The sequence below is a fragment of the Marmota marmota genome, unplaced genomic scaffold (assembly GCF_001458135.2).
Source record: "Marmota marmota marmota unplaced genomic scaffold, marMar, whole genome shotgun sequence".
Lineage (NCBI taxonomy): Eukaryota > Metazoa > Chordata > Mammalia > Rodentia > Sciuridae > Marmota > Marmota marmota.
Genome location: NW_026000185.1, coordinates 30,037,982 through 30,065,033, shown reverse-complemented (window position 1 = coordinate 30,065,033; position 27,052 = coordinate 30,037,982). Strand labels below are relative to the sequence as shown.

The window sequence follows — 27,052 nt, the reverse complement described above, 5'->3', positions numbered from 1 at the left end:
CCTATATTCACCTATAACTATACTGGCATATTGACTTATCACCTTTCACTGTTTGTATCTTTTTCCTGTGCTTTAAACCCTATGACTTACTATTACGTGATTTTATTACTATTACTTAGGCTTACTCCTGATGAACTTGCCTATGAACTTATGTCTTACTGTTGCTTATCTATGTTATCTTACTTTATTTCTATAATCTATAATCTATGTCTATGACTTATTAATTATATTGATCAGTTCACACCACAATAACATCAGAGACTCCTCACTGGAGAGAAAATTTGTAAGCTCTGGTCTCAACTTCATCCCGGAGAATCTATATGTGATCACAGGAAGAAGCTAGATTGCATTGCAGCTCATGTCAGGGAATCCCCAACATGAAAAGAAATAAAGTGACTGTGGAACAATTTTCAGCGTCCACATTTTGTTATATATCAGATTATCCTTACTATATTGGAATTAACATGTGGCCAGTGTGAGAAAACTCTCAGCCAGGGTTTTTTTTTTTTTTTTTTTTTTTTTTTTTACCAATCATCAGATAACCAGATGGTGTACTCAGGCAATAAATGTTATGAATAATATAAATATGAAATGTTCATTGTTCACACTGTGATTGTGAACAGTATGAATGAAGTGACACCCCTTTTCTCCACAGAAAAGCCCTCTTCACCATGGCTGATTTTAGGACTGTCAGCCAAAGAGTCTCTGCGAAAGAGTCCAATGTAGATAAACTTCCTATTTTCATGTTGCCCTGTTTTACTTGGCCACTGGCCGAGAAGATACCAGCACTCCAGGTGCTGAACACCCCCTTCCTAGTTTTTCACAAACATATCCAGTAGAGTGCTTTGTAGAAATGTGCAAACAAGGCCTCTGGCCTTGAGCTGGGGCTTCACAGAGATGTCTACATTTTTTTTTTTTTTTTAAAGAGTGAGAGAGAGTGAGAAAGAGGGAGAGAGAGAGAATTTTTTTTTTAATATTTATTTTTTAGTATTTGGCGGACACAACATCTTTGTCTGTATGTGGTGCTGAGGATCGAACCCGGGCCGCACGCATGCCAGGCGAGCGCGCTACCGCTTGAGCCACATCCCCAGCCCCTACATTTTTAAGATAAGTTACAATTGGGCTCCATGGTAACAGCTGGCAGGGGGGAGGAAAGAAAAGGGAGAAGAAGCTCTCCCCTTCTCAGGTGTTGTCCTTGAAGAGTTAACTTGCCCAGAACAGTGAAAGAAAAAGCTGCTTTTATGTGAACTTCTGCACACTGTGAACTTCTGAGCCCCTCCCCTTACATGCTAGGTATAAAATTCTGAAACTCCTTGAACTCAGGGTTCAGGGAATCAATTGATTACAGCAAAAGCTGTGCCTTCTAAACCTGGCTGCAGCCAAATTAAAACTGCTTCCTGCTATCTTCGGTGCCTTGCCTCGTTTGTCCCTACAACATGAGGACTATGCCATAAAGGGGATACCAAATTTGCCAGATGTTGTGTAATGCCAGATTAGTGGGACCCCAATAGACCTCCAGGAGCCATATCTGATGCAATCACACAAGATTCTTTATTGCAAGCTGGAGCCTGGACTCACAACCATTCCCAACACAGTGGTCCCAGGGAGTGAGTCCCAGTCCTTTGTTCAGTGAGATTTTATAGGTTTTGGGGGGATTCTCTATGCGTCACAACATCACACAGCAAATCATTCCATACCACGGGAAAATCAAACAACAACTCTTAACATTGATTAGCATATTCACTGGTAGGAACAAGTTGGGTAGGGGTGATTGGGGTGATTGGTTAGTACAAGAGGGTGATTCCTTTGAACTGATTGGTTTAAGCCACGAGCGGAGTACGTGCTGAACTACATGGTTTCCCAACATGTTATCAACCACCATAAACTACTGTGGAGGGGTCATCTATCATCCCAGGTATTTTCCCTGTCTCATGCTGATTGGTGGTTGCTAGGGGGTTGCTATGGGTCCTCACCTAGCCTAACTGAGTCAGGGACACCTGGTGCCACAGACCTCTCCTGTTATTTGCAGACAAACAACTCAGCAGAGTGGTTATCTGCCTAGAAAGGCTCTGTGGATTTTTCCAAGGACAAGGGTCACGCCCCCTTCCTTAGGACAGGTCTTGAGGTAAAAGCTGCTGTTATTTATTTTCAAAACTGGAGTCACATCAGTTTTTCAATTGAAACACACACAATCCTTGGTCATCCCCTCATACCTATCTACTTTAGGTGTTGCTGCAATGTGTATTTTGTCAATGTGATTCAAGTTCTTAATCCGTTGATTTTAAGGGAAGATGGTCCTCAGTACTCTGAGTGGGACTGATCAGTTGCAAGGATTTAAGAAAAAAGCCGAAGCTTCCAAGAGAAAATTCTGCCTGTGGGCGCCTTTTCAGCCTAAGACCTGGGAGTTCTGGCCCTCCCTCCCTGGTGGCCTGCCATAAGGATTCCCTACATACCTCCTAGCCCCCACACTGGACTGAGCCACTTTGTGGCATGAACCTCTGAACCTAGATCTCCTACTACTTCTGTTCCTCAGACTTAGGTAAGGGGCCTGTCATGTAAGGCATTGTCAGCCACAGTTAAGATCTTGGCCCGTACCCTAGGTGAGCCGAGAGTCATTGGAGGGCTCAAGCAAAGCGACCATTATTTAACTTCCATGGTTGAGAGCTCGCTCTAGCACCACAAAGTTATGTTGGAAAGCAAAAGAGAAAAGTTTGACTAGGAATAGGGTTGAAATATCCTAAAGATGACTTTTACTTAACTGTGGTTGAAAGGCAACGGGAACTCAGTATTTTCGAATTTTTACTTATTAGAGTCAATGAGTAGCAGGATGAACTCACAATGAGATGAAATCTTGGTGGAATTGAGAATGATTTTAATTTGACCTCACGAACATGAACAATTGAGTTATTTCCTATTTCTCTTGACTACACAATCTGCTTTCAATGTGCTATTTTACCACAAAACACAACAGATTATTTGATGGTCAACTTAACTGCTTTTGAAACACTCTTTTACAAGAGATGGTCCATATCCTTATGAAACTACCATGGAGGGCTCATCTGAAGTCAGATGTTATTAGTTTTGCTCCTTGTAAGGAACATCTGCCATAGACATGCTGGGACATGCTGGGACTCACTAAGTTGCTGGCCATAAGGAACAGCAGCCATTGACATGCTTAGTCATGTCTGCTTGCAATTAATAAAGAGCTGTAAGGGATTCTAGCCATAGACATGCTTAGCACCAATTGGTTACAGCTGAGAAGGAGCACAGCTACATGGACATGCACAAAGAACATGCCCAGCTTCAATTACATCACCTCACTGGACATAACCAGTGGACATTGATTTTCACTGAGTGTAACCAATCACCAACATACATCACCAACTTGGAACTGTATTTAAATTGCTGGTCCTGCCACATTGAAGAGTTTTGCTCCAAGGACATCAGTGAGACTGGCTAGCTTGCTGTCAGTCCCTGGACTGACTCCACCATTCCTTGATGTCCAGCCATTGGCTGGAGGAAATCACCAGACAAGGACAATGCCTCTTCTTTGGCTAAGAGAAGTCATGTGGCATCGAAAGTATCTTGGGGCTCGAAGTTTCCCTAGGATTGTGTGATTTGCTTATAGTGTTTAATTAGTGGGCATTGAAAGCTAGTTGGAGTGCTCCAGTGTGCCCAACACTTTTTGCATTAATTGTTTATATTTGATAATTTGTGTGATTGAATACATGCTTGCATTTAAAGACAATTTGCCTCTGAGTAATTATTAATAGCACCGCTTGTGACAGTCCTTAACTTCTGATGGCAGGCTTTTCCACAATCAGTCCATACACAGCTCTGCCGCCACCAGTGCACGAGCTTCATAAAAGAAGGTTCGAAGCATAGAAATTTACTAGTGAGTTTTAAAATTAAAGAGACATACTCTCATTACCTTTAATTCCCAGCTCCAGAGATGGCTTCTCCTAGCTCCCGCCTCCAGCCACCTAATGCGGTGGCGAGGTTTACCCAAGAGGCAAGAGAGAGAGAGAACACGCCAGGGAGTGAGCTTTTATATTGGGGAACAAAAAATTCAAGGGAAAATCCCATCCAATGAAGGTCAAGGGCCAGCGATTGGTCTTCGGGTCAGTGGCCAGGCACACCTCTACACGGACAAGCCCTCATACCTGGGACAGGGTGGGGAAGGCTCTGACACAGTTGCGTCTAAGCGCCTCTCACCCAGCCAGGGAGGTAACTCAAATCACGTGCGAGGATGGCCTCCCACACACAGGATTTCTTTTTTCTTTTTTCTTTCTTTCTTTTTAAAAAATATTTATTAGACACAATACCTTCACTTATTTATTTTTATGTGGTACTGAGGATTGAACCCAGGGACTCGCATGTTCTAGAAGAGTGCTCTATTGCTGAGCCACAACCCCAACTCTGAATTTCTTTACTCTGGGGATTTCCAATGACTGAATGACCTAATTTATATATAAATTTTATATATATATATATATATATATATATATATATATANTGTGTGTGTGGTGCTAGGGATTGAATCTAGGGCCTTGTGCATTCGAGGCAAGCACTCTACCAACTGAGCTCTATCCCAACCCCCGATATGGGATTTTTTAAAGAGTGAAAACAGTAGAATTTATTCAAGTGTGAAGAATAGAAACAATTCTTGCAGAGGCAAGAAGGGACCTACTTGCTCTGTTAGAATGTAACCAGGAGGAAGTAAGTACTTTTTCCCTCTCTCATGGAATTTTAATGCTGTTTCAGAACAACTCAGAGGTTTATAGGACTCTTCAAACCTTCCATTAGTATTTGTTGGTTCACAAATATTCCACCTTGGAATACTTAGCTCATTCTTTTTTTGGGGGGAGTACCGTGGATTGAAGGGGCCCTCAACCACTGAGCCACATTCCCAGCCCTATTTTGTAGTTTATTTAGAGACAGGGTCTCACTGAGTTGCTTAGCGCCTCACTGTTGCTGAGGCTGGCTTTGAACTCGCAATCCTCCTGTTTTAGCCTCCTGAGACACCGGGATTATAGGTGTGCACCACCACACCCAGCTACTTAGATCATTGTGGACTTGGTTGTGAACTTTTGGCCTAAGATAACACACAGAAAAAGCAAATATCATTTATCTCTGTTGTCATGAAAAGAAACATTTTACAGAAAAGACTAGACTCTTTACAAAACTGCAATAAAACCGACAAGCAGCCTGTGTACTGGGGGCAGACAGACCTCTGAGGGGATTCTAGTTCCACCACTTCACTGCTTCAAGTCTCTGGGCAACTCTTTTGAATTTGGAGCCTATTTCCTCCTGGGGAAAATCAGGATGCAACTCCCTCCTGGTTCAGATTCTTTTGGTTATGGAATGTACAGGAGATCACTAAGTGCTGTGCCTGACACATTAAGCTGCTGTTTTGTTGTTGTTGTTTTTGGTACTGGAGATTGAACCCACAGGTGCTCAACCACTAAGCCACATCCCAGCTCTTTTTTATTTTGTATTTTGAGACAGGGTCTCACTAAATTGCTTAGGGCTTTTCTAAGCTGCTGTGTCTGGCTTTGAAAAATCATGATCCTCCTGCCTCTGTGTCCCAAGCCACTGGGATTACAGGTATGTGCCACCATATCCACATTTATTCAGAAATGGAAGCTAGTTTTAACACCAATAAGGAACTGGTAAGTCCATCCTCTTGGTGTGCAACATGAGACTCTGCAATCCTGCTCATCTTTGCACTACAATATTTCTTGCTGGATTCAAAAAAACACATAGTAATTGAGTAGATCTTATACTTAGTAACAGTTTTAAATGCTTCTTTAGATAACTCAGTTGAGCCCATTAACTTTCACAGATAATATGGCTACTTTCTAGTGAATTACTTTTTCTAGGAGTACAGATCCTGACTAATGCCCTTTTAGGACCATTTCTTAAATAAAGACTCTTTTTTTTTGTACTGGGGATTGAACTATAGTGGTAGTATCCCCTTCTCCACAGAAAATCTTAACTAAGCTTCTTTAAAAATCTTCACCATAATTTATTTTAGACTACCAGCAAAAGAGTCTCTACAAAAGAGTTCAATGTAGTTAAAGTTCATATTTTCCTGTTGCTTTATTTTACTTGGCACTGGCCTGGAAGAGATCAGCACTGCAGGTGCTGAACACCCCTTTACCAGTTTTCACAAACATTTATTCAGTATAGTAGTTTGTAGAAGTGTGTTTGCAAATGCAAAGTGTGATTTTAAAAAATAGATCCTTTAACAAGGCCTCTGGCCTTGGGCTGGGCTTCACAGAGATGTCTACATTTCTAAGATAAGAGAAGTCACCAGTTGGGCTCCATGGTAACAGCTGGCAGGGGGAGGAAAGAAAGGGGAGAAGAAGCTCTCTCCTTCTCAGGTGTTGCCCTTGAAGGGTTAACTTGTCCAGAACAGTGAAAGAAAAGCTGTTTTTGTGTGAACCTCTGCAGACTGTGAACTTCTGAGCCCCTCCCCTTACACACTGGGTATTAAATTCTGAAACTGCCTGAATTCAGAGTTCAGGGGGATTGATTGATTACAGTGAAAGCTTTGCTCTCTGAACCTGGCTACAGCTAAATAAACCTGCTTCCTCTTCCTGTTTGGTATCTTGCCTCATCTTTCCCCTGCAACAGAACCCAGGGGTGTTCTACCACTGAGCTATATGCACAAGCATCTCAGATAGGAGTAAATAAGGCAGCAGACAGGAGACAGGGAAGGAGTACACGGAAAATCATTCTGGCTGGAGTCCAGGACCCACCTTGGGAAGCAGAAGGCGACAAGCCTGGATGTTGATGATGTGGATGTGGCATTGGATAAGCACCTGTCTAGAATAGAATAATGAAATTGATATTTGAACAATCTTGACAGAAACAAACTAAGTGGGTTATGAAGAAAAGAGAGGAGTTTTTAATTTAAAAACTTTAATTTAATTCTTGCTCACAGCACTTAACCATCTAGCTCCTTCTGGTCCAATCTCTTCTCATAGCGTGTGCTTCCCATTCTGTGCCAGCCTGGCAGAAAGCAAACTATTTTCATGGAGCACTCACCTGCCCATTGAAATAGAATCAAAATAAAAGATGGAATCTGCTTTTGGTTCAGGCCATGTGATATATAACCATGCAAAATTAATGTTCCTTGAATAATTTAAGAAGAAATATTATTGTTTAACTTGATTCTCATATTTTAAAACTAGGAACACTTATTATTTGATCTAAAAATAATAAGTGTTTTGGTTTCTGAAGTTTCCCCAAACTTTATTATACTCAGTATACATACACCAAATTGCAAAAAAAAAAAAAAAAAGAGAGACACTGAACCCATTTAAACTTCCATTCAAATGTTATATATAGTATAACTGTGATTTTTCATAGGTGTCAATATGTGTGACTGTTGTCTGACTGGATGGAGGCAGGAAGTCTGAACCTGGGAATAAACTCCTCAATGAGGATGGAGGTGATGGTGTCAGTAATTTCCCTAGATGTAGGGAAGGCGTCTATCCAACCTGAAAAAAGTATCAACCAAAGTAAGTAGGTAGCAAAGCTTTTTGTGCCTAGGCATGTGAGTGAAGTTGATCTATCAGTCTTCGTCTGGCTGGTGGCTCCTCATCTGATGTGTGGGGAGTTTAGGTTTGACGCTTCCTTGTGGGGATACTGTAGAGCAGACAGAAAAAGCAGAGTGGACCTGCTAGAGAGTAGTTCTCATTCCTAGGAAGTGAAAGAAGAGTTGTAAAATCTGGAAAAGGGGTTAGAGAGGGTTTTAGGTGGGGGCAGAGTCTCTGCAGCTAGAGGAGTTGGTCATGAGTCGTAGGTCTCTGTCTTGGGCATCAGGGGCTGGTAGTTTTAAAGAAGTAGTTGATTGACTGGTTGGTGAATTTGTGTATCTGATCTTGCAGGAACTTCTGTAGGCAATTTAATAGACATGGTCCTATTAGGAGAAACATAAAGAAGACTAATAGGAGTCCTGTGAGGGGGAGAAACCAAGGCCATATTTGACTAAACATTCCTCATGGAGCCTGTTGGCCTAGTTGCTGTCTCCTCTTTTCTAGCTGTTCTTGTCTTTCATTACTCCTAGGAATGACTGTGTTTTGGCTTAACTGTTTTTGGTAGGTGTTTAAGATCAAACTGGTCAAATTGACTTTGTTTTTATCTATTGTTAAGAGTCAGCTGAGTTCCCATAGGGGTCACTCGTGGGGGAACTTGAGAACAGCTTCTTAGTTCTGCTAGTGCCATTTGCGCTAGGATGGGTCCAGGTCTTGCTTGACCATATGGCTTCCCTTGGAAGCATCAGGGATGTCTCCTGTCTCCAATGACCCTCCTATTCACAGCAAATGCACGGATTGGCTTTTCATTCTCCAGTGGTCTCATTAATCTCCCTGATCAGGAGATTATGTGGCCCAGAGTTGCAAAGCTCTTTAGAGAAGTTCCCTATTCCCTAGATTCAGACTGACTCAGAGGACCAGAGCCAAATATTGGTTTTCTTGGCCCTTTTAATTTAACTTTAAGTCTTGATCTTAAACATCCAGCAAAGTCAGTTTCACTTAAATTAAGAGTATTGGGCTTTAGCTGAAGTCTGGCCTACTTTGGAGTCATTCTGACATGTAGTAATATGGGAGGCACAGCCTTATCTCAGGTAAGCCAGGGCTCTTTATAAATCTTAAGTAAAGTGTTCTAGTATTGAAGCTGATCTTTGTTTTTAAATATCATTTTATAAAATTTACATATATTGTTGCTTGATGTCACATGAATACTAGCTAACACAATATGATATTACATTTAAATTGTACCCAGTTTATAGAACTTTATATTAATCTTATTGATAACAGGTCCAGTTATAGAAAATTAAATGATATAAATAAATTTCCAATATGTTATCTTTATAAGCCTAAAATTACCATGCAACCTTTTGGAGAATACCAGCTTGATATAATGTTTTTTTTAAAGCTTCTTATTTTAATGACTTATATACCTGGAAAATATGAACACATTTAATATACAAAGAAGAGTAATAGTACCACAATTACATTGATGTTTTTATTTTAATCAAGTTTAGCTTTTAAAGAAATAACATATTACAATATTGCAAAATAACAGTTGTTGTTTAACCATAGTTGTATACACAGACCTTCTTTAGCACTTACTTAAACCTATATAGCCAGTGTACACAGACCTTCTTTATCAGTTGCTTAAACTCTCTTATTTACTTAATCATATAGACTCTCTTATCCAGAAACATCTTTTCCTTCTATTAAATCCACACTTAGAACCTTCTAATTTCTCTTTCCCCTCTGTTAACTCCTTCTTTATTCACACTTTGAACAAATCCTTGTAAATTTCTGAATTTAGGCAAGTTATTCCATTTCAACAAGAGATATTTTGTTATTATGCAGTACACAATTAATCACATCTGTTTACCATTTCATGAAAACATGAACAATGTTTAAGTATATAGAATTATACCGTTGTAGGGACGGACAAGGCAAGGCACCTAAGATAGCAGTGAAGATAGGGAAACAGTTGCAGCCAGATTCAGAGGACACAGCTTCTGCTGTAATCAATTAATCCCCTGATCCCTAAGTTTAGGTAGTTTCAGAATTTTGCACCTAGCATGTAAAGGGTGGGGCTCAGAAGTTTACAGTCTGCAGAAGTTCACAAAAAGCAGTTTTTGTTTTTGTTTTTGTTTTTTTTTTTTTTTTGGTTGTTGTTTTTTTTCTGTTCTAGGCAAGTTAACCCTTCAAGGACACCTGGGAAGGGGAGAGCTTCTTCTCCCTTTTCTTTCCTCCCCCTGCCAGCTGTTACCACGGAGCCCAGTTAGTAACTCCCTTATCTTAGAAATGTAGTCAGCACTATGAAGCCCAGCTCAAGGCTAGAGGCCTTGTTTACATATTTTGTGAAAAACTAGTAAGTGGGTGTCCAGCACTTGAAGTGCTGATTGTTTCAGACAGTGGCCAAGTAAAACAGGGCAACACGAAAATAGGAAATTTATCTACATTAAACTCTTTTGTACAGGTTCTTTTGCTGAAAGTCCTAAAATCAGCCATGGTGAAAATTGCTGGAGAAGGTCAGTTAAGACTTTTCTGTGGGCCTGGGTAGGGAGGGGGAAGACGGGAAGGTGGGGCTGAGAGCAGCTCCAGTGGATCTAAGAATGAGGAAGGAGATGTAAAAGAATAGTGGGAAAGGGGTTTGGGATTTTCCCTAGCAAGGACAACTTGAGTAGCAGAACAGTAGAACAGAGGGGAAGACAGGAGTGAATATCCCAAAAAGCATGTAAGGGACTTTAATTCTTAGTAACCTGTTTTCAGTGATAACAAAGCAACTTTAAAGGCTATTTTTATTAGATCTTGGATAGGGGTCTGAGGGCTCTCCTCAGCTCGTTTGAGCTTTGGGTTAGCTGGTAAAAGGACCTGGTGGGACCCGGTGTGGGTGCTGACAGTAGAAGAAAGGAGTGAGTGGGTGGAGGGGAACCTCAGTACCTGCTACCTCAGCAAGGGGGCAACGGTCTGAGGAAGGGCGGTGGTTTGGGTTTTTGATCTAGTAATTGGAGGGGAGAAAGCAGGTTATTGAGGCGGGGGAGACAGTGGAGGGGCTGGGGCAGAAGGCTGAGGGGGAGGACCTATTTGAGCCAGGCAACAGGGTGGAGGTTCATCAGCAGGGTTAAAATAGTGGATGAATCCAGAGGGGGGGAAAGTTGGGGGATTGGTGGTTGGGAGAGTTGGTTTGTAAGCTGGAAGAATTTGTAGAGGTTTGCAAGAGGTGCAGAGAGCAGGATTGGATCGGAGAAAGAAGAAAGTGATCTTTACCCATTTTTTTAGAATGCTCACAGTAATTGTAGAGATCCCTCAGAATGGAGGGATCCAGGGACCCAAAAGGGGGCCATCTGTTTTGGTTGTCTAAGGAATAAGTGGGCCAGGCCTGGGTGCTATATCTGATCAATTTTTTGGATTTGATGTCTGGTGTCAAGGAGAGGGTTTTGAGGTTATCCAAGAGGCATTGTAGAGGAGAGTCGACCGGCAAAGAAGACACATTACCCATGTCGCAAATGTAGTATAAGGAGGAGGGAAGAGGACGCAAATGTAGTATAGGGGGAGGGAAGGAGACGCAAAGAAAGTATAAGAGAGAAGGAGTGTGGGAAGCCATTCTCACACGTGACTGGGTGACTCCCAGTTTGGGTCTGAACTTCTGGCTGTGTTGGAATTTTCCCGGCCCTCTCCTGATGAGAGAACCTGTCCGTGTGGGGGTGTGACTGACCACTGACCCCGGGGGCCCAATCACTGACCCTGACCTTGGAGTGCAGTCCCCCCCTCAACCTTCATTGGATGGAATTATCCCCTGAATTTCTTGTTCCCCAATAAAAGGCTACTCCCAGGCGTGTTCACTCTCTCTCTCTCCTGCTAGCCCTGAGTAATCCTTGCTGCCCTGCTGGGCGGTTAGAGGTTGGAGCCAGAGAGGGGAGCCGTCTTGGACCTGGCAATAGAAATAAGGTAACTGAGTCTGTGTGTTTTATTTCGATCTCTTCTAGCTAACTTTATGCTAAGAACCTCATTAATGAAACCATTGCGCAGGCCGCATGGTGGAATTGGCGCCCAACATGGGGCATTCTAGATTAGCTAGATTGAGTGGGAGTGTGCTATAAAGATAAAGATAAAGATAAAGGAAGTGATGACAATTTAGAGTCACAAAAGTACCTGGAGATATTGAGGGAAAGAGACGTCAAATTAATTAAAATGGGAAATTCAACTTCTACGGATAAGGAAATGTATCTAACTATTTTAGACAGTATAATTAATCAGAAAGGAAAACAGATAAAGAAAGCTCAGTTATTACAATTCTTAAAGATTGTAGGCGAATATTGTCCTTGGTTTTGTGAACAAGAGTCTCCAAATTTATCTACTTGGGAGAAATTAAAAAGAAAGTTACAAAAGGTTTATTTTTCAAATGAACTACCTGGAGGCATAGAAAGTATTCAGAAAACTTGGACAGCTCTGGAAGTTTATCTTTTTGAGTATATGGGTCAAAATTCATGGCCCCCTGAAGACCTGTTAAAAGGCTTGCAGAGGGCTATTAAGTCTATTCAAATGGAAAATCTGCCTAAGGCTAAGTTAATTCCTTTTCCCTTAAGCCTTTTAAAAACAAAGATGCTAAGGGCCAAACCGAAGATTAGGAATGTGACTTTAAACTTGCAAGACCAGACTAGCCCACAGGGAGATTCTAGGGACGAATATCATAGAGGACAAACCTCCGAGATCTTAGAAAGCCCTCCGGAAGAGGTAGAGGATCTTCCTGCAGAGGAAAATCCAGAAGAGATTCCTAGAGGGGCACAGAGTTCTTCTCCGCCACGTGGTTTAGAAACCCAAATTCAAAATGGCGATAGTGCAGAGTCTGACCATGACTCGCAATCTGAGGGGAAAAAATCAGACATTGAAATTCAGGACTTACAGAGAAATTTTAACAGACTGCGTTTAACACCGCCTGCCCAGGCTATTCGAATTCGGCCGGTACCTGCTAAAAGGACAAAATTTAACAGGTACGCTGGGTTAACAATGACTTTTCTTACCCCGTTCTAGCGAGGTATTAAGAAAGCACAAGAAGATGGGGAGGATACTAGTGGTTTTCACCTTTTTCCAGTTTTTGAGCAAATTAATGAGCAAAATCAGAGAGTTAGAGTTCATGCTGTAATCCCATTTAAAACCATTAAGGAACTAAAAAGTGCATGTGAGACGTATGGTCCAAATTCCCCTTTTGTACAGAGCCTGATAGAAAATATTTGCTCACAACCCCTTCCTCCTAGCAATTGGATTTCTTTAGCCAGATCTTGTCTGAGCGGGGGAGATTTCTTATTTTGGAGGACTTATTGGACTGATTTTTGTACTGAACAGGCAGAAAAGAACAAAAGACAGGATATAGAAATGCCAGTAGAAATGTTTCTAGGGACAGGTGAATTTACTGACCTAGAAAGACAGTTAAATTATGATTTTGTAGTATACAATCAAATAACTGATTGTGCAAAACGTGCTTGGAGACAGATCGTCTCCAAGGACCAATCCAATTTAGTTCTTACCAAAATCAGGCAAGGTGCGAGTGAACCTTACTCAGATTTTGTAGCCCGATTGTACCAGGCTGCAAACAGGTCAATCGGGGACTCGGGAGCAAGTGAGTTCATTGTTAGGCAATTGGCATTCAAAAACGCAAATAAATACTGTCAGGATATTCTTAGACCACACTGTAAAAAAGGGACAGTTTCCGAGTTTATTCGCTTATGTTCTGACATAGACTCTACTCATTTACAAACAGCAGCCCTAGCTGCAGCACTAAAAGAAACTTTGAAACCACGGGATTTAGTACGAAAACCCAGCGGAAAATGTTACATTTGCGGGAGAAATAATCATTTTGCGCGGGAGTGTCCCATGCGCAATTTTAAGTTCAGGGTTCCATCTACTGGCGATAATAGATATTGCAGGGCTCAGCCCCATGCGGTAGATCAAGATGGCGCGGATGAGCCCGCCTTCTTGTCATCATTTCCGCCTGGCCAAAACACAAACTTCCAGTCGGCCCGCCCCCGGGCCGAAAATGAGGAAGTAGGTGATAATCGCGCAATGTGACGTCATCGCGCCAACCATGGGGGCCGCCATCTTTAATTTTACCGGAGCGAAACAAGCAGTTTCCGTACAAACCCCTAATGATTTTCAAGGCTTTTAAGAGATATTAATTGGCTGAAGCCATCCTTAAAACTAACTACTTCTAAATTAAGTCCTCTATTTCAGATATTACAAGGAAATCCCTCTCCAACCTCTCCACGTCAGCTAACCTTAGAGGCTAGAATGGCTTTAAGGAGAGTTGAACATGCAATTAAAAATGCACAGCTTACTAGAGTTGATCCTAAAGAAATAGTGTATTTATTAATATTTCCAACTGAGCATACCCCAACAGGAGCCATATGGCAAAGATTAGGAGTTATTGAGTGGATTTATTTATCCCACTCTCCTCAAAAGACATTAATTCCTTTTCATGATTCTATAGCTCAATTAGTAATTAAAGGTAGAACTAGGATTTTACAATTAATTGGATCTGAGCCTGATATCATAATTATTCCATTTTCTATTCAACAGACTAAATGGCTTTTTCAAACTTCTAGCTCATGGCAAATAGCTTTTGCTGATTTTCCTGGCCAGATAGATAGCCATTATCCTCGTGATAAGATTATACAATTTGCATCATTAATGTCACTTATTTTTCCAAAGATTGTATGTGCACATCCTATAGATGAAGCTTTATCAGTGTTCACGGATGGTTCTAACTCAGGTAAAGCAAGTTTTTATAGTCGTGTTCACACAGAGGTAATACAAACTTCTTATACTTCTGCCCAAAGAGCAGAGCTTCAAGCTCTGATTTGTGCCTTAAATTACTTTTCAAATGAGCCTATTAATATTTATTCTGACAGCTTATATGCAGTCGGAGTTACTAAAAATATTGAAACTTCAGTTATTGGGTATACTTCATCACAAGAGTTATTTGAGTTATTTCATAATTTACAAAAGACAGTGCTAATGCGAAAGTACCCATGTTTCATAGGGCACATACAGGCTCATACTAATCTTCCAGGACCCTTAGTTTCAGGTAATGACAAGATTGATAAATTAGTAGCTTTTTGTCAACAGATGTCTTCATATGACTGTGCACTAGCTTCCCATTCCTTGCATCATCAAAATGCTTCTAGCTTACGTAAAAAATTTAATATTACTAGAGAACAAGCTCGTCAGATTGTAAGCCAGTGCCCTAAGTGTGTTATTCACACTCCATCTCTGCCATCAGGGGTAAATCCCCGTGGATTAAAACCAAATCAAATATGGCAAATGGATGTAACTCATATTCCTCAATTTGGTAAACAATGTTATGTGCATGTCATAGTGGACACTTATTCTAGATTTATTTTTGCCACAGCACGTACTAAGGAAAATACTCAACATGTAATTTCTCATTGCCTAGCAGCTTTTTCTGTTTTAGGGTGCCCTATGCAGATTAAAACAGATAATGCTCCAGCTTATGTAAGCTCTTCTTTTCAACAATTTTGCCAAGAGTTTAAAATTAATCATAAAACAGAAATTCCTTATAACCCCCAAGGCCAAGCCATTGTGGAACGAGCTCATTTATCTATTAAGCTTCAATTACAAAAATTAAAGGGGGGGAATAGGTTTATGACTCCCCAAAATAGCCTTAATCATGCCTTGTTTGTTTTAAATTTTTTAAACTGTGACACAGAAGGTCACACTGCTGCTGAGAGGCAAATGTCTCCCTCAGTAACAGGCCCTTTAGGCAGAGTTTTGTGGAAAGATTTACAGACTGGTCAGTGGAAAGGCCCAGATCCGGTGCTTATGTGGGGCAGAGGTCATGCTTGTATTTTCCCAGAAAGCTCTTTTCGTCCTATTTGGGTATCTGAACGTGCTATCGGACATGGAAGAGATAGAACCCAGATTCAAGCATCTGAGGATCAACCCGGAGGAGCCCCTATCCAAAAGGAGGAGATATCGGAAAAGGATGAAGAAAGACCAGATTGACCCAGCCGAAAAGCTGATTTCATGGGAAGACGTGAAGAAGCTAACAACCCAGGCTTCCCGAATACTTCGACACCTAGGAGAGAACAGGACCCCAGTGATGATGGTAGCAACAGTAATTGCCCTGCTGGGCTGTCAGGTAAAGGGGGATCAAGTAGACACTTACTGGACATATTTCCCAGATCCACCCCTGGTACACCCAGCTGTGTGGACTGGAGAATCTATTCCAGTATTTACTAATGACTCATTCATGATGGGAGGATTTACAGATACTCATATTACTCCCAATCATGTGACTAGATTTAATTATTCTGGCTACAGTGCCCAATTACCTTTGTGTTGGTCACACGATAAACATGCTGGCTGTCTGAAAGTATCATTCGAAGAAAAGACAGCGATTGGTAGACCTAGACTGACAAATAATTCTATTTATGGGGACTTAAGACCTTATACTAGATCAGTAATTAAGATGGGACTTTCCCATAACAAGCCAGTCATTTCTGCAAAACCTCCACGGATACCCCACTGTCCAAATAGTTCTACAATTGAGATTGGCACCTTTCCTAGATGGATGGATTGTGTAAATACCTTTCCTGTACAACATAAGGTGTCTAAAGATAGTGGGTATATTTTAGACTGGTCTCCAAAAATTGATAAGAGACAATTACGAAGAAATTCTGCTATGACTCCTGCAGGATTTGTTAGTAATATTTTAACTTATAGTGAAGGTGGTGTTCAGAAAGATGTTTGGCGTTTAATTGCTGCCTCAGAATTCTTACATTTTACAGACAAACCTTTACCAAAATTTGTTGGCAAGAACTGTAAAGAGGGATCTTGCTATGGCTTACGAGCCTGTGTCCAATATCCTTATGTTTTAATTATTGGAAATGTAAAAGTTAAATGGATAGATGACAGATATATTGTTACTTGTAATAAATGTAACCTAACCAATTGTATTACTAGGTATAATGGAGGAAAAGGAGTGCTGATACTACATCAGCCCTCTTTCGTTTTATTGCCTGCTAATATTTCAGAGCCATGGTATGCTGATACTGGTTTACAAGTCTTGCAGCAAATTCATGCCCAGTTAGCAAGACCTAAACGTGCTATTGGAGTTATAATTGTTGGTGTTTTGGCGCTAGTCTCCTTTATTGCCTCAACTGTCTCTGCGTCTCTGACATTGTCTCAGAATATTCAGCATGCAAAATTTCTTAATAATTTAGCTCAAAATACTTCCAAGGCTCTGCGTAATCAAGTAAATATTGATGAAAGGATTGAGACTAAATTAAACGCCTTAGAGGCGACTGTTATAGACATAGGTAATGAAATTTCAGCCTTAAAATTTAAGGAAAGGCTTAAATGCCATGCCAATTATAAGTATGTTTGTGTTACAGCTGCCAAGTACAATGCTTCTCTCTGGGATTGGGAGAAGGTTAAAAACCATTTGTTAGGTATTTGGCAAAATAGTAATAATAGCTTGGATATTCTGGAACTTCATCACCATATCCAAGACATTCAAAATAATAGAGCTGATTTTTCAGATCCTTCTTCTTTGGCAAACCAAATATTGAAGGAGTTGAATGGATTCAACCCTGGAAATATTCTTAAACACTTGGCCTGGTACATTATTGGATTATTCTCTTTGCTGTTAATTCTCTTTTGTGTTGTAATTATAGGATGTCGAGTCTTTGGAACAAGAATACAGAAACTCCAAAGAGGGAACCGCCACCTCATTTTTAAGAATAGAAAGGGGGACTATGTGGGAAGCCATTCTCACGCGTGACTGGGTGACTCCCGGTTTGGGTCTGAGGCTTCTGGCTGTGTCGGAATTTTCCCGGCCCTCTCCTGATGAGAGAACCTGTCCGTGTGGGGGTGTGACTGACCACTGACCCCGGGGGCCCAATCACTGACCCTGACCTTGGAGTGCAGTCCCCCCTCAACCTTCATTGGATGGAATTATCCCCTGAATTTCTTGTTCCCCAATAAAAGGCTACTCCCAGGCGTGTTCACTCTCTCTCTCTCCTGCTAGCCCTGAGTAATCCTTGCTGCCCTGCTGGGCGGTTAGAGGTTGGAGCCAGAGAGGGGAGCCGTCTTGGACCTGGCAATAGAAATAAGGTAACTGAGTCTGTGTGTTTTATTTCGATCTCTTCTAGCTAACTTTATGCCAAGAACCTCATTAATGAAACCATTGCACAGGCCGCATGGTGGAAAAGGAGGAAACTGATTTATTGGCAAAAGGGGCATCCCCACTAGAGCCAAAAATCAGGAGTGCCTTAATGGCAGGTTCGAGCTGCAGAGATTGGTCTTCACCAAATCCTGACAGTCGAGGCTCCCATCCTGGATGGAGCCGGAGCCATGGGAGACCTTGGCCAAGGCTTTTCGGGACCCCTCCTGGAGAGGCCAGATACTCCCAGGGCCAGAAAGAGGGGAAAGAGGGAGACAGGGGAAGAGAGAGGAAGGGAAGGGTAAGCGTATCTCTAGCGGCCGAGTCTTGGAGGTGAGAGGACTAGGATTTTAGGAGAGCCACCGAGACCATGAAGGTCTGGGTGGGGTGTGATGTTCAGTTCTCTGTTATGTGTCCCTGGAGGTTACACAGTCCTTCGAGGGAGACCTACAAAGCCTATGCTGGGAAACTACCAGCTGTGAAGGGAAGGGAATAATTTTGAACCCAGGAGTTTAATCTGCCCAAGGAAGGAGTCCCTTGAGGGCCACCATGGCCTTGAAGGCTGTGGTGGGGTGTTTTCCTCCCCGCAGGTGGGCAAAGAGGTTTGCCAGACAATCAACGGTCAAATCCTCCTGACACCACCATTGGATTTAGGACTCCAGGAAGGGGAAACTCACCAATCGAAGGCTGGTGATGGATGGAGTTCTGGCGGTCGAGAATATGGGTTCAGGTCATCCGGTGAGTGGCACTTCCGAAGGAAGAGGGACCCAAAAGTGGGTTTTAACCCTCTTCCCGGGTTTCAGCACCAATGAAAGAAAAGTGACCACAACACTCAGAGCAACCAAGAGATCTTTATTGCAGCAGTGTAACAGAGGAGAAAAGAAAGAGAGAGAGAGAGAGAGAAAGCACACGCAAGAGAGAGACAGAGAAAGCAAGAGAGAGAGAGAGAGCAAGAGAGAGAGGCCTGGCAGGAGGGAGTTTTTATAGCCCAAATCTAATGGGGTCTCTGGGTCTGCAAGCTGCCTTGTTGGCACACAAGGGGGTTAAGTGCTTGGACTTGAGTGGGGGCTGAGTGTTCAGCCTTGAGCAGGGGGACAAAGCGCTCAGCCTTGAGTGGGGGCTTGGGCGTTTGGGCTTGAAGCAAACAGGTAATAAAGAACCAGACAGAGGGTTTGAGTGGCCAGGTCACCCTGCAGCTAACTTTGTTTGGCATGCCCTGCAGACAGATTACTCAGCCTGTCCTGCACCTAACAGAAAGGACACCTGCAAAGTCCATGCAAAGTCCAAGGACCACAACACACACCAGAATCCCATGTAAGAGATTTATGTCAGTAGCATGGAGCAAACTGATAAGGCTGTCCCTTTCAGGAGAACAGCAGCCTGTTGGCACTCACAGAGCAGCTTTTTAGCCCACAAGAGGAATTTCACACACGCGCTTAGGGGTTGTGTCATGGGCTGGGGTGGGGTTGGCCTTTTAGCAGGCACATCCAGAAGCCTGGGAGTCCCTAGACAAAATGGCTCCTGAATGGAAACTTGGGAGTCCCTGAATAAAATGGCTCCTAAATCGGAACTTAGCAGGCCCTAGATAAAAATGGCTCCAACCTAAAATGGTGGATCTGATGCTAATATTGATCTGATGCCAATAAGTTCCACAATCACTTCATTTCTTACCGTGTTCGGGATTCCCTGACATGGGTTAGTAATGCAATCTTCTTTCTGTGATCACATATAGATTCTCCAGCATGAAGTTGATTTCAGAGCTTACAAGTTTCCTCTCCAGTGTGCAGTTTTATACAATCTGTGCTAAGAAAAATGATTTTGTCATATGCCCATTGCACACATAGGCTCTGCTTCCATGGTGTGTTATCTCATGATAAGTAAAGTGTGACTTATAACTGAATGCTTTCCCACACTCAAAGTTTATGTGCCTTTCTGTGGTATGAATTTTCTGATGTCTAATTGAGAAATCTGCTACATAACTTTCCACAGTGACTACATGTAAATGGCTCCTCTCCTGTTTTTGTTGTGTCAGAAACTAAATTTTGACCAAAAGCTTGCCCACATTCATAACACACAAAGGGTTTCTCTCCAGTATGAATTCTCATTCACTATAAGATGTAACTTTTGTTGTGTTTTTTGATTCATTAAGTTCCAAATTTAAAATTCTCACAGAGTGTTAGGACAAATGATGGACACATGACGAAGGCGGGAAGCGGGAAGCAAACCTCAGATCAGCAGGCTTTTTTTTATTCAGTATTTGGCAGGGGAGACAATTGGTGGAACTCAGGCATGGCTCATTTTGGGGGCAGAAAATGGCAACAGGCTGCAGCAAAGGCCTGGGTTTTATAGGCTTCCTTTAGGTTGGGACAGGAGGGCGATTCCTGGGGTTCATTATATTGGGGTCCAGTGACCCATTAGGGTGGGACAGGAATGTGAGTAGGAAATTTTATGGGGCTTATTGTATTGGTATCAGGTGACTCATTAGGGTGGGGGTCAGGTGCCAGTCAGGTGGAGTTCCTTTTGTGTCACTTGCTCTGGCTGAGGCCTGGGATTTTAAATGACAAAAGCTTGGGGGAAATGTCCTTGGACTTATTTTCCATATACTTCAAGCTCAATAAAGCTATTACAAATATATTTTGTATATGCGTGTGTGTACATATACAAAATATATACATATATATACAAAAAATATATGCACACATATGTATACATATATAATATACATGTATATATACATATACATAATATATAATACCATATATAGGTGAGGGGAAAGAGAGAGAGGTCACCTAATAACTGAAGCAAGCTCATGCTTGGGAAATGTTTTGTTTTGTTTGGTACCTGGGACTGAATTCAGGGGCACGCAATCACTGAACCACATCCCCAGTCCTATTTTTATTTTATTGGAGACAGGGTCTCACTGAGTTTCTTAGTGCTTCATTTTTGCTGAGACTGGCCTTGAACTTGAGATCCTCCTGTCTCAGCCTCCTGAGCTGCTGGGATTACAAGCATGCACCACTGTGCCTGGCTTGGAAAATACTTTGGGTTAATAAAATGTGCTGCTTTTAGGAATTAATTCCCATTGTATCAACAGTGGGCTGTACATTACTTCTAATAGGCTTGGAAAGGCCCCAAATACCAAATGGTAAATGGGGTAGCTTAGGGTGTGGGAGTGACCAGAACCTTATATACAACTTCTCGACAATCTGTTTACCCAGAAATGAGGTATACTCCTCTGAAATGAAATTGCTTTAGTAGATAAATCCATTGCTGAAGCCATCTGAATTTAGCCTATTAAGTCAGTTATCAAGTTAACAAACTTATGAAACAGTTGCATTAAAACAATGTACTTGGGGGAAAGGAAGGACAGCAGAATAAAATAGACATTATTATTGCTGTATGTATATATGTGACTGCATGACCAATGTGATTCTGCAACCTGTACACTCAGAAAAATGAGAAATTATACCCCATCTGATTCAAATGTATGATATGTCAAGATCATTGTACTGTCATGTGTATCTAATTAAAACAAATAAAGATTAAAATTAAAAACAAACAAAAAAAATGCACTTTCAGATATATGGGCCATGTTGTGATCAAAACTTGTCTAAGGAGCTCCAAGATAGAATTAGCACTTTCCATTTTCATAACAGAGATCTCACAAACACCCCAGATCTCTACTTATCTTAGGGTCTTTTCCAAACAAACTGAATTGGCACCAGACAAACAAAACCTGCCAAGGACAAGGCCAGAATTTCTGGACTACCAAATAGTTCAAGAACCCCCACATTAGTTTAAAAGAAATCCCAAATTTATGAAATAACCCCAGAAAACAAAAAAGGAAGGACAAGGGTCTATGCACACTGCCAGTGAGACTAGGGAACAACCAGACTTTGGGCCCACAGATTTCTAAAATTCATTTTTCCATTTTATCAAAAAAAAAAAAAAAAGCAAAGGTGACAGAGTGCTTGCCTGGCGTGTGCAAGGCCCTGTGTTCAATTCCCAACACTCTAAGGACAAAAATAAATAAATAAGCAGCAAAGGGCAGTCAATTCTGGTTCAAGGGAAAGGAGAGAGCTGGAACAATATTAATTTCACAGCTGCAGGGACATTCCCTACCTGTTCCCCTCCTCCAGGGCCAGTAGCCATGAATGGCATTATAATCCCACCAGAGACACCATTCTGTAATTGGCAGCCCAGCCAGGGAGACTGCTTGGATCCCAACTGTCCAGTTTCAGCCACTCTCCAGGGTAAGATATAGACAAAAGGAATTTTATGCAGTTTGATCAAACTGGGGAAAAGCAGCTAGATTACTTCCCTGCCTGGATCCATAGAAGGGGTTACAATTTACAGAAACAGAAGCCGAGTGATATACACACGGAGATTTAGCTAGGCTATGTGCAGCTGGAGAACATGCCAGTCTTAATTTCCTTGGCATCTGCCCTCAGCATGAGGAAGTTTGTTATTCTCAGCATGAGGAAATCCGGGAGCTCTGCTTCATTAACAGCCTCAGATCCCAGCGGCTTTGTTGCCAGGTACCTTTTATCTTGGGATCCAACTAAAACCAGGCAGACTCCTGTTTTTCATTGAACTTTCTTTTTTATCAACTTCCTTGGACTGCCTGCTATAGAAAGGAAAGAGGCCAGGTCCTTAACGTGGACTGACCCTTACCAAGCACTCCCACCTCATCTCCTGTGGGAATCCTCTCCCACACATGACCTCCCTCGCCCCAGAAACACACCTGTTCCAGCCAAATGGGACTAATGCACTTGATGTTGTCGACCACAAAATAGCTGTTTCTCTCTTTACCCTTTCATATCCTCTCTTCTGACAGGTCATTCATCCCAGGGAGCAATTCCTGCTGCTCTGGTAAGTTTATCCCCATGGCTAGAGGCCCTAGAACTCCTTGCTGTCCTACACTGACCTGTCTTTGCTGCGGCTGTCGCCCACACCAGCCCCAGTGCCAAGCCCTTAAGCCATTTTGTGTGGAGATGAGGTGATAGTTTAGAGAGAGAGCTTTGGGTCACTGGTGGGGTCCTGGTGTACAGGAGGTCAAGGAATGCTCAAAAGAGGACTGAATGGCTCAGCAGACATCCAAGCTTCATAGGAAAAAAGTGGATAAAGGAAACAAGGTGAGGAGATTGTTGGTTTTCCTTTTATTTAGGGGACCATCTTTTGTATTGCCAATGGACCCCGAAGAGGACTTACATTGGTGGTTCCTAAACTTGATTGTGCACCAAAGTCAAACTAGAAGCCAGGTGTGGTGGCACATACCTGTAAACCCAGAGGCTTGAGAGGTTGAGACAGAGGATCACAAGTTCAAAGCCAGCCTCAGCAATGGCAAGGTACTAAGCAACTCAGTGAGATCCTGTCTCTAAATAAAATACAAAATAAGGGTGGGGATGTGGTTCAGTGCTCAAGAGCCCCTGAGTTCAATCCTTGGTACCCAATAATAAATAAATAAAGATAAAAAGAAAAGAAAAAAGAAGAAGACATTAAACTAGTTGGAACATTCTAGGCTCCACTCCTAAAATGCCCAGTCCTGCTCCTGGTCAGTATAGGAGGTCCTGTGATCCTGGTCAGTCTGTAGCAATGAGCTTTTGAGGTCACTAGGGGTGACAGCATCCTGTTTTCCTAGAGCATACTTGATCTCTGCAAAGCACCCAAGACACAGGATCTGGCTCTGAGGGGGCCCATCATGGGGCGGGGAGGCCAGTCCAGTTGGGAGAGAGTATCATGGTAGCCCTAGGGTTACCATGCTACAGGCAGAGTGTGGGGAGTCCTTCCCTTGAGTTCTCACCATCTCTCTCCAGATGTGTCTGGGACACTGGCCTGCCGCAGTCTGGCTGGGCACAATCAGGAGCCACTTGTCAAAAGAAACTAACTTTATTTTTAGAACCACACACGCCAAACAAAACAGCCTCTCAGGAAAAATCCTCAGAGCCTCAACTGCCACCACCGGCTTTCCACAAGCCTCTCTCTCCCACACCAGCCTCTCTCCACCTCCCACAATCCTCCTGCTCTTGAGGCCGATTGGCTGGGTCACGTGGGCGGAGCCAAAAAAAGTCCCCCAATGAGCAGCTCCGTGGTCTGAAAGGGCAGGGAAACAGTCCAATGAGCATCACCGCAGAGGAGCCAATCAGCTAGATGTTGCTGGGGCCGAGGAGCCAATCAGCTAGATGTTGCTGGGGCCGCTGTGAGCCAATCATCAGCCGGCAGCTGGAAGTTTGCTGGCAGCTGGAAGTTTGCTGGGGCCCCTTTGGCTGTGGCTCTCAACACTGGCCCAAAGCCCAGCTTCTCTGAGAAACCTCCAAACCATCTTCTTTGTGAGTTTCACTCATGGTGCTGGAGGGCCAGACCCATCTTAAATACGGTGTTCTCAGAGAGATGTCTGCATTGTGTCTATCTCCATTAGCTATTCATGGATCAAAAACTTTCACTCCAGTCCCTTCTGTCCAGGGGACCCACACAGACATTCACTGCCCTTTCCCATGCCTACTTCTAACTATCATCTGCCTTTCCCTGACACAAAGCCTGAAGCATAGTATGCATTTAATAGGTGTTTATTTACCTGAGCAACACGGAATAGTTATTTTTATACCTCTCTTTTGTCAGGCACACATTCTGCCTGTCTGTGTACCCAGCTGAGCATCTGTGCCATTCCTTGAGAAGTCTCGGGACTGCTATGTGCCTTGCTCCTCCTCAAGCAGCACATAAGCTTGCTTTCTTCTGAAACCCCCATGGTATTTACAGAGAGACAGTACAGTGATGTGATTAAGGCCCAAGCTCTGTAGACAGACTGGGCTTGGTCCCTGCCATGGCTTCCTGGCTCTGGAGCGATGGGCAAGTGGTTCAACCACTGTGTCTCAGTTTTTGCATCTGTAAACAGGGTTATTCACAGGACTAAAACCACACTGGATTGTTGTGAAGACAAGCTACAACAATGGCTGGCACTTGGGTAAGCAGTTATTAAGGATCAGCTCTTCTTACCATTACTGTTCCTCTCTTGGCGTCTCGTTCTACCTTGTGTTATCAATATGGGCTTTATGTCCTGCTGGAATGGTGCCCTTCAACACGGGAACTATGTATGGTTCATTCGTCATTGTGTTCCTGTACAGTACAAGTGCTTTCTTATTGAACTGCTGTTGAAGAGCTTTAAGCATGGGTGAGAGAAAAGGGTGTTTGAGGAGGGTTGGGTATCCCTCTGGGAGTCTGGGGATAAAAGAGATGTAGCCTGGATTTTAGGCACCAACTGTATCTGAATCTCACTGCACCATTTTTTGTGTATCTGGTGAACTCCCTTCTCTTTCCAGCCTTCCTGTGTCTCTAGGATTACTGGTGTGTGCCACCATACCCTGCTAGTTGCATTACTTTAAATGTAGTCATGAAGAGATGAATAAAAAAATTACATATGCAAAGTTATTTTGTACCTTCCTGAAGGGGGAAAGGGAAGGCAGTAAAGGTACCACAGAATTTATATAAAAATTAAATTAGTTAACTTGTGACACACTTGGAAGAATGCTTGACACATCATAAATGCTCAGTGGATGCTATTTATTACTTTTACTTTGTGTGTGTGCACATGCACACATGCACATGCTTGAAATCAAACCCAGGGCCTAAGAACACAATCTACTGCTATTTTTTCTGATTATGAAAGTAATATATATTTGTGGTAGAAAAGTGTGAAAATGTAAGGGAAAAAACCACCACAGTGAGGGAGTCCAATGTTTTAACGTGTAATAAATGACGGGGGTTGGGGGGCCAACCACAATAATGAATGTACTAGATGCAGAGACAGCTCCGAGGAAATGATTAACTTGGTCAGGGTGGAAGGTGGTATGCGCAGTGGACCAGAAAGGCCCCACAGCACAGGCAAAGCTTATAATAAGGTTCTCAAAGACAGTTTGTCAGGACAGGAATGGAGGGCATTCAGGAAGAAGGAATAGCAGGTGCAGTGGGACAGAGGCGCTGCACCGTATTTATGTCCCTGTGACTGTAGTTTTGCAAAACTGCCAGGGGAAGGTGGTAGGAAGGAGTGGGTGAGAGCAATGTCAAGAGGTTAGAACAGGGAAGGGGGCTGGGCTAGGACTTCCTATGGCATGATGAAGAATCTGAACTTTGACCTAGGATGAGAGGGACCAAGGAAAATTCTGAGATGGTGGCTTCCAATTTGCATTTTAGAAAGAGAACTCATACATGGGAATGAAGAATGGACTGAGGGAGAATGAAGGAAGCAGATAGACTTAAGGCTGGTGTCAAAATCCTGGACAGAGTCAAGGATGGCCTATGGCAACAAGGGAGTCACAGGAATGGGGAACAAAGGACTGGTCAGATATTGATTGACAGCGGCAGGGTGAGGAGATGGAAAGAAACAATGCCTCTGGAATTCCTGTGTTTCTAGCTAAGGCTGAATGGGAAGTTGGTGATGTCAGCAACCCAAGAGGGAGTACAAAAGAAAAAACACTTGTGGAGGAAGCTCAGAAGAATCCTGTGTTATTTCTGGAAAACTACTCTGGTGACCATATTTATCTTTGCATATGAAAATACTTATGTAATTTTTTTTATTCATCTCAGAACCTTTCTCTTCATGACTACATTTAAAGCAATGCAACTAGCAGGGTATGGTGGCACACACCAGTAATCCTATTGACACAAGAAGTTGAGGCAGGAGGACCACAAGTTCAAGGTCAGCTCAGGCAATTTAGCAAGACCCTGTGTCAAAATAAAAAGGACTAGGAGATATAGTTCAGTGGTAAAGAATCCCTGGGTTCAATCCCCAGTACCACAAACACACAAACACAAAGCAGCTAACTGGGCTTTATTTTTAAAGTGGAAGAAAATTATTAAACTCTAGAAAACAATGTATAAATAAAAATATCTCTGGGGAGATTTAAAAAACAATCTTTTACTAAAAAGGAACAGTTCATTAAGATGCTCTTCTCCACCACTCCATGGTTCATACTTCTGTTACCTGAAATGTTCAGATTAAACTGGACTTTTCTCTTAGTTGGCAACATATCCTTTGTCAAAATCCTTTGGGTTGTATTTCAAATAACAGGAATGATTTGGAATGGAACTATTAATAATGAAATTATTTTTGCTATGACTGAATATGTCCTTGCAAATCTTGTCTGTCCCTCTTATTTTTTTAAATATGTTAGTTGTTGATGGACCTTTATTTTATTCATTTATTTATATGCGGTGCTGAGAGTTGAAACCAGTGCCACACACATGCTAGGCAAGCCCTCTACCACTGAGCCACAACCCAGCCCCTCTTTTATTTTACAAATGATTACATTGTGTAGGTTGAGAAGAAAACATCAGAAGCTAC

At 42.4% G+C, this 27,052-nt stretch overlaps 1 protein-coding gene and 1 long non-coding RNA gene across 2 annotated transcripts; both read left to right on the top strand.

The window, feature by feature from the left end:
- Positions 1 to 12,403: 12,403 nt before the first annotated feature.
- Positions 12,404 to 17,334, top strand: LOC125612402 (endogenous retrovirus group K member 19 Env polyprotein-like). Its single transcript, XM_048790099.1, has 2 exons — positions 12,404 to 12,526; positions 15,406 to 17,334. Exon 2 carries the CDS (start codon positions 15,451 to 15,453, stop codon positions 17,332 to 17,334), a length of 1,884 nt encoding a protein of 627 aa, XP_048646056.1. The 5' UTR covers positions 12,404 to 12,526; positions 15,406 to 15,450.
- A 282-nt stretch (positions 17,335 to 17,616) lies between these two features.
- On the top strand, positions 17,617 to 26,424 carry LOC125612394. The gene is made up of 3 exons (XR_007342766.1): positions 17,617 to 17,666; positions 22,553 to 22,587; positions 24,608 to 26,424. It is a non-coding gene; the product is annotated as an uncharacterized LOC125612394 (long non-coding RNA).
- Positions 26,425 to 27,052: the final 628 nt, after the last annotated feature.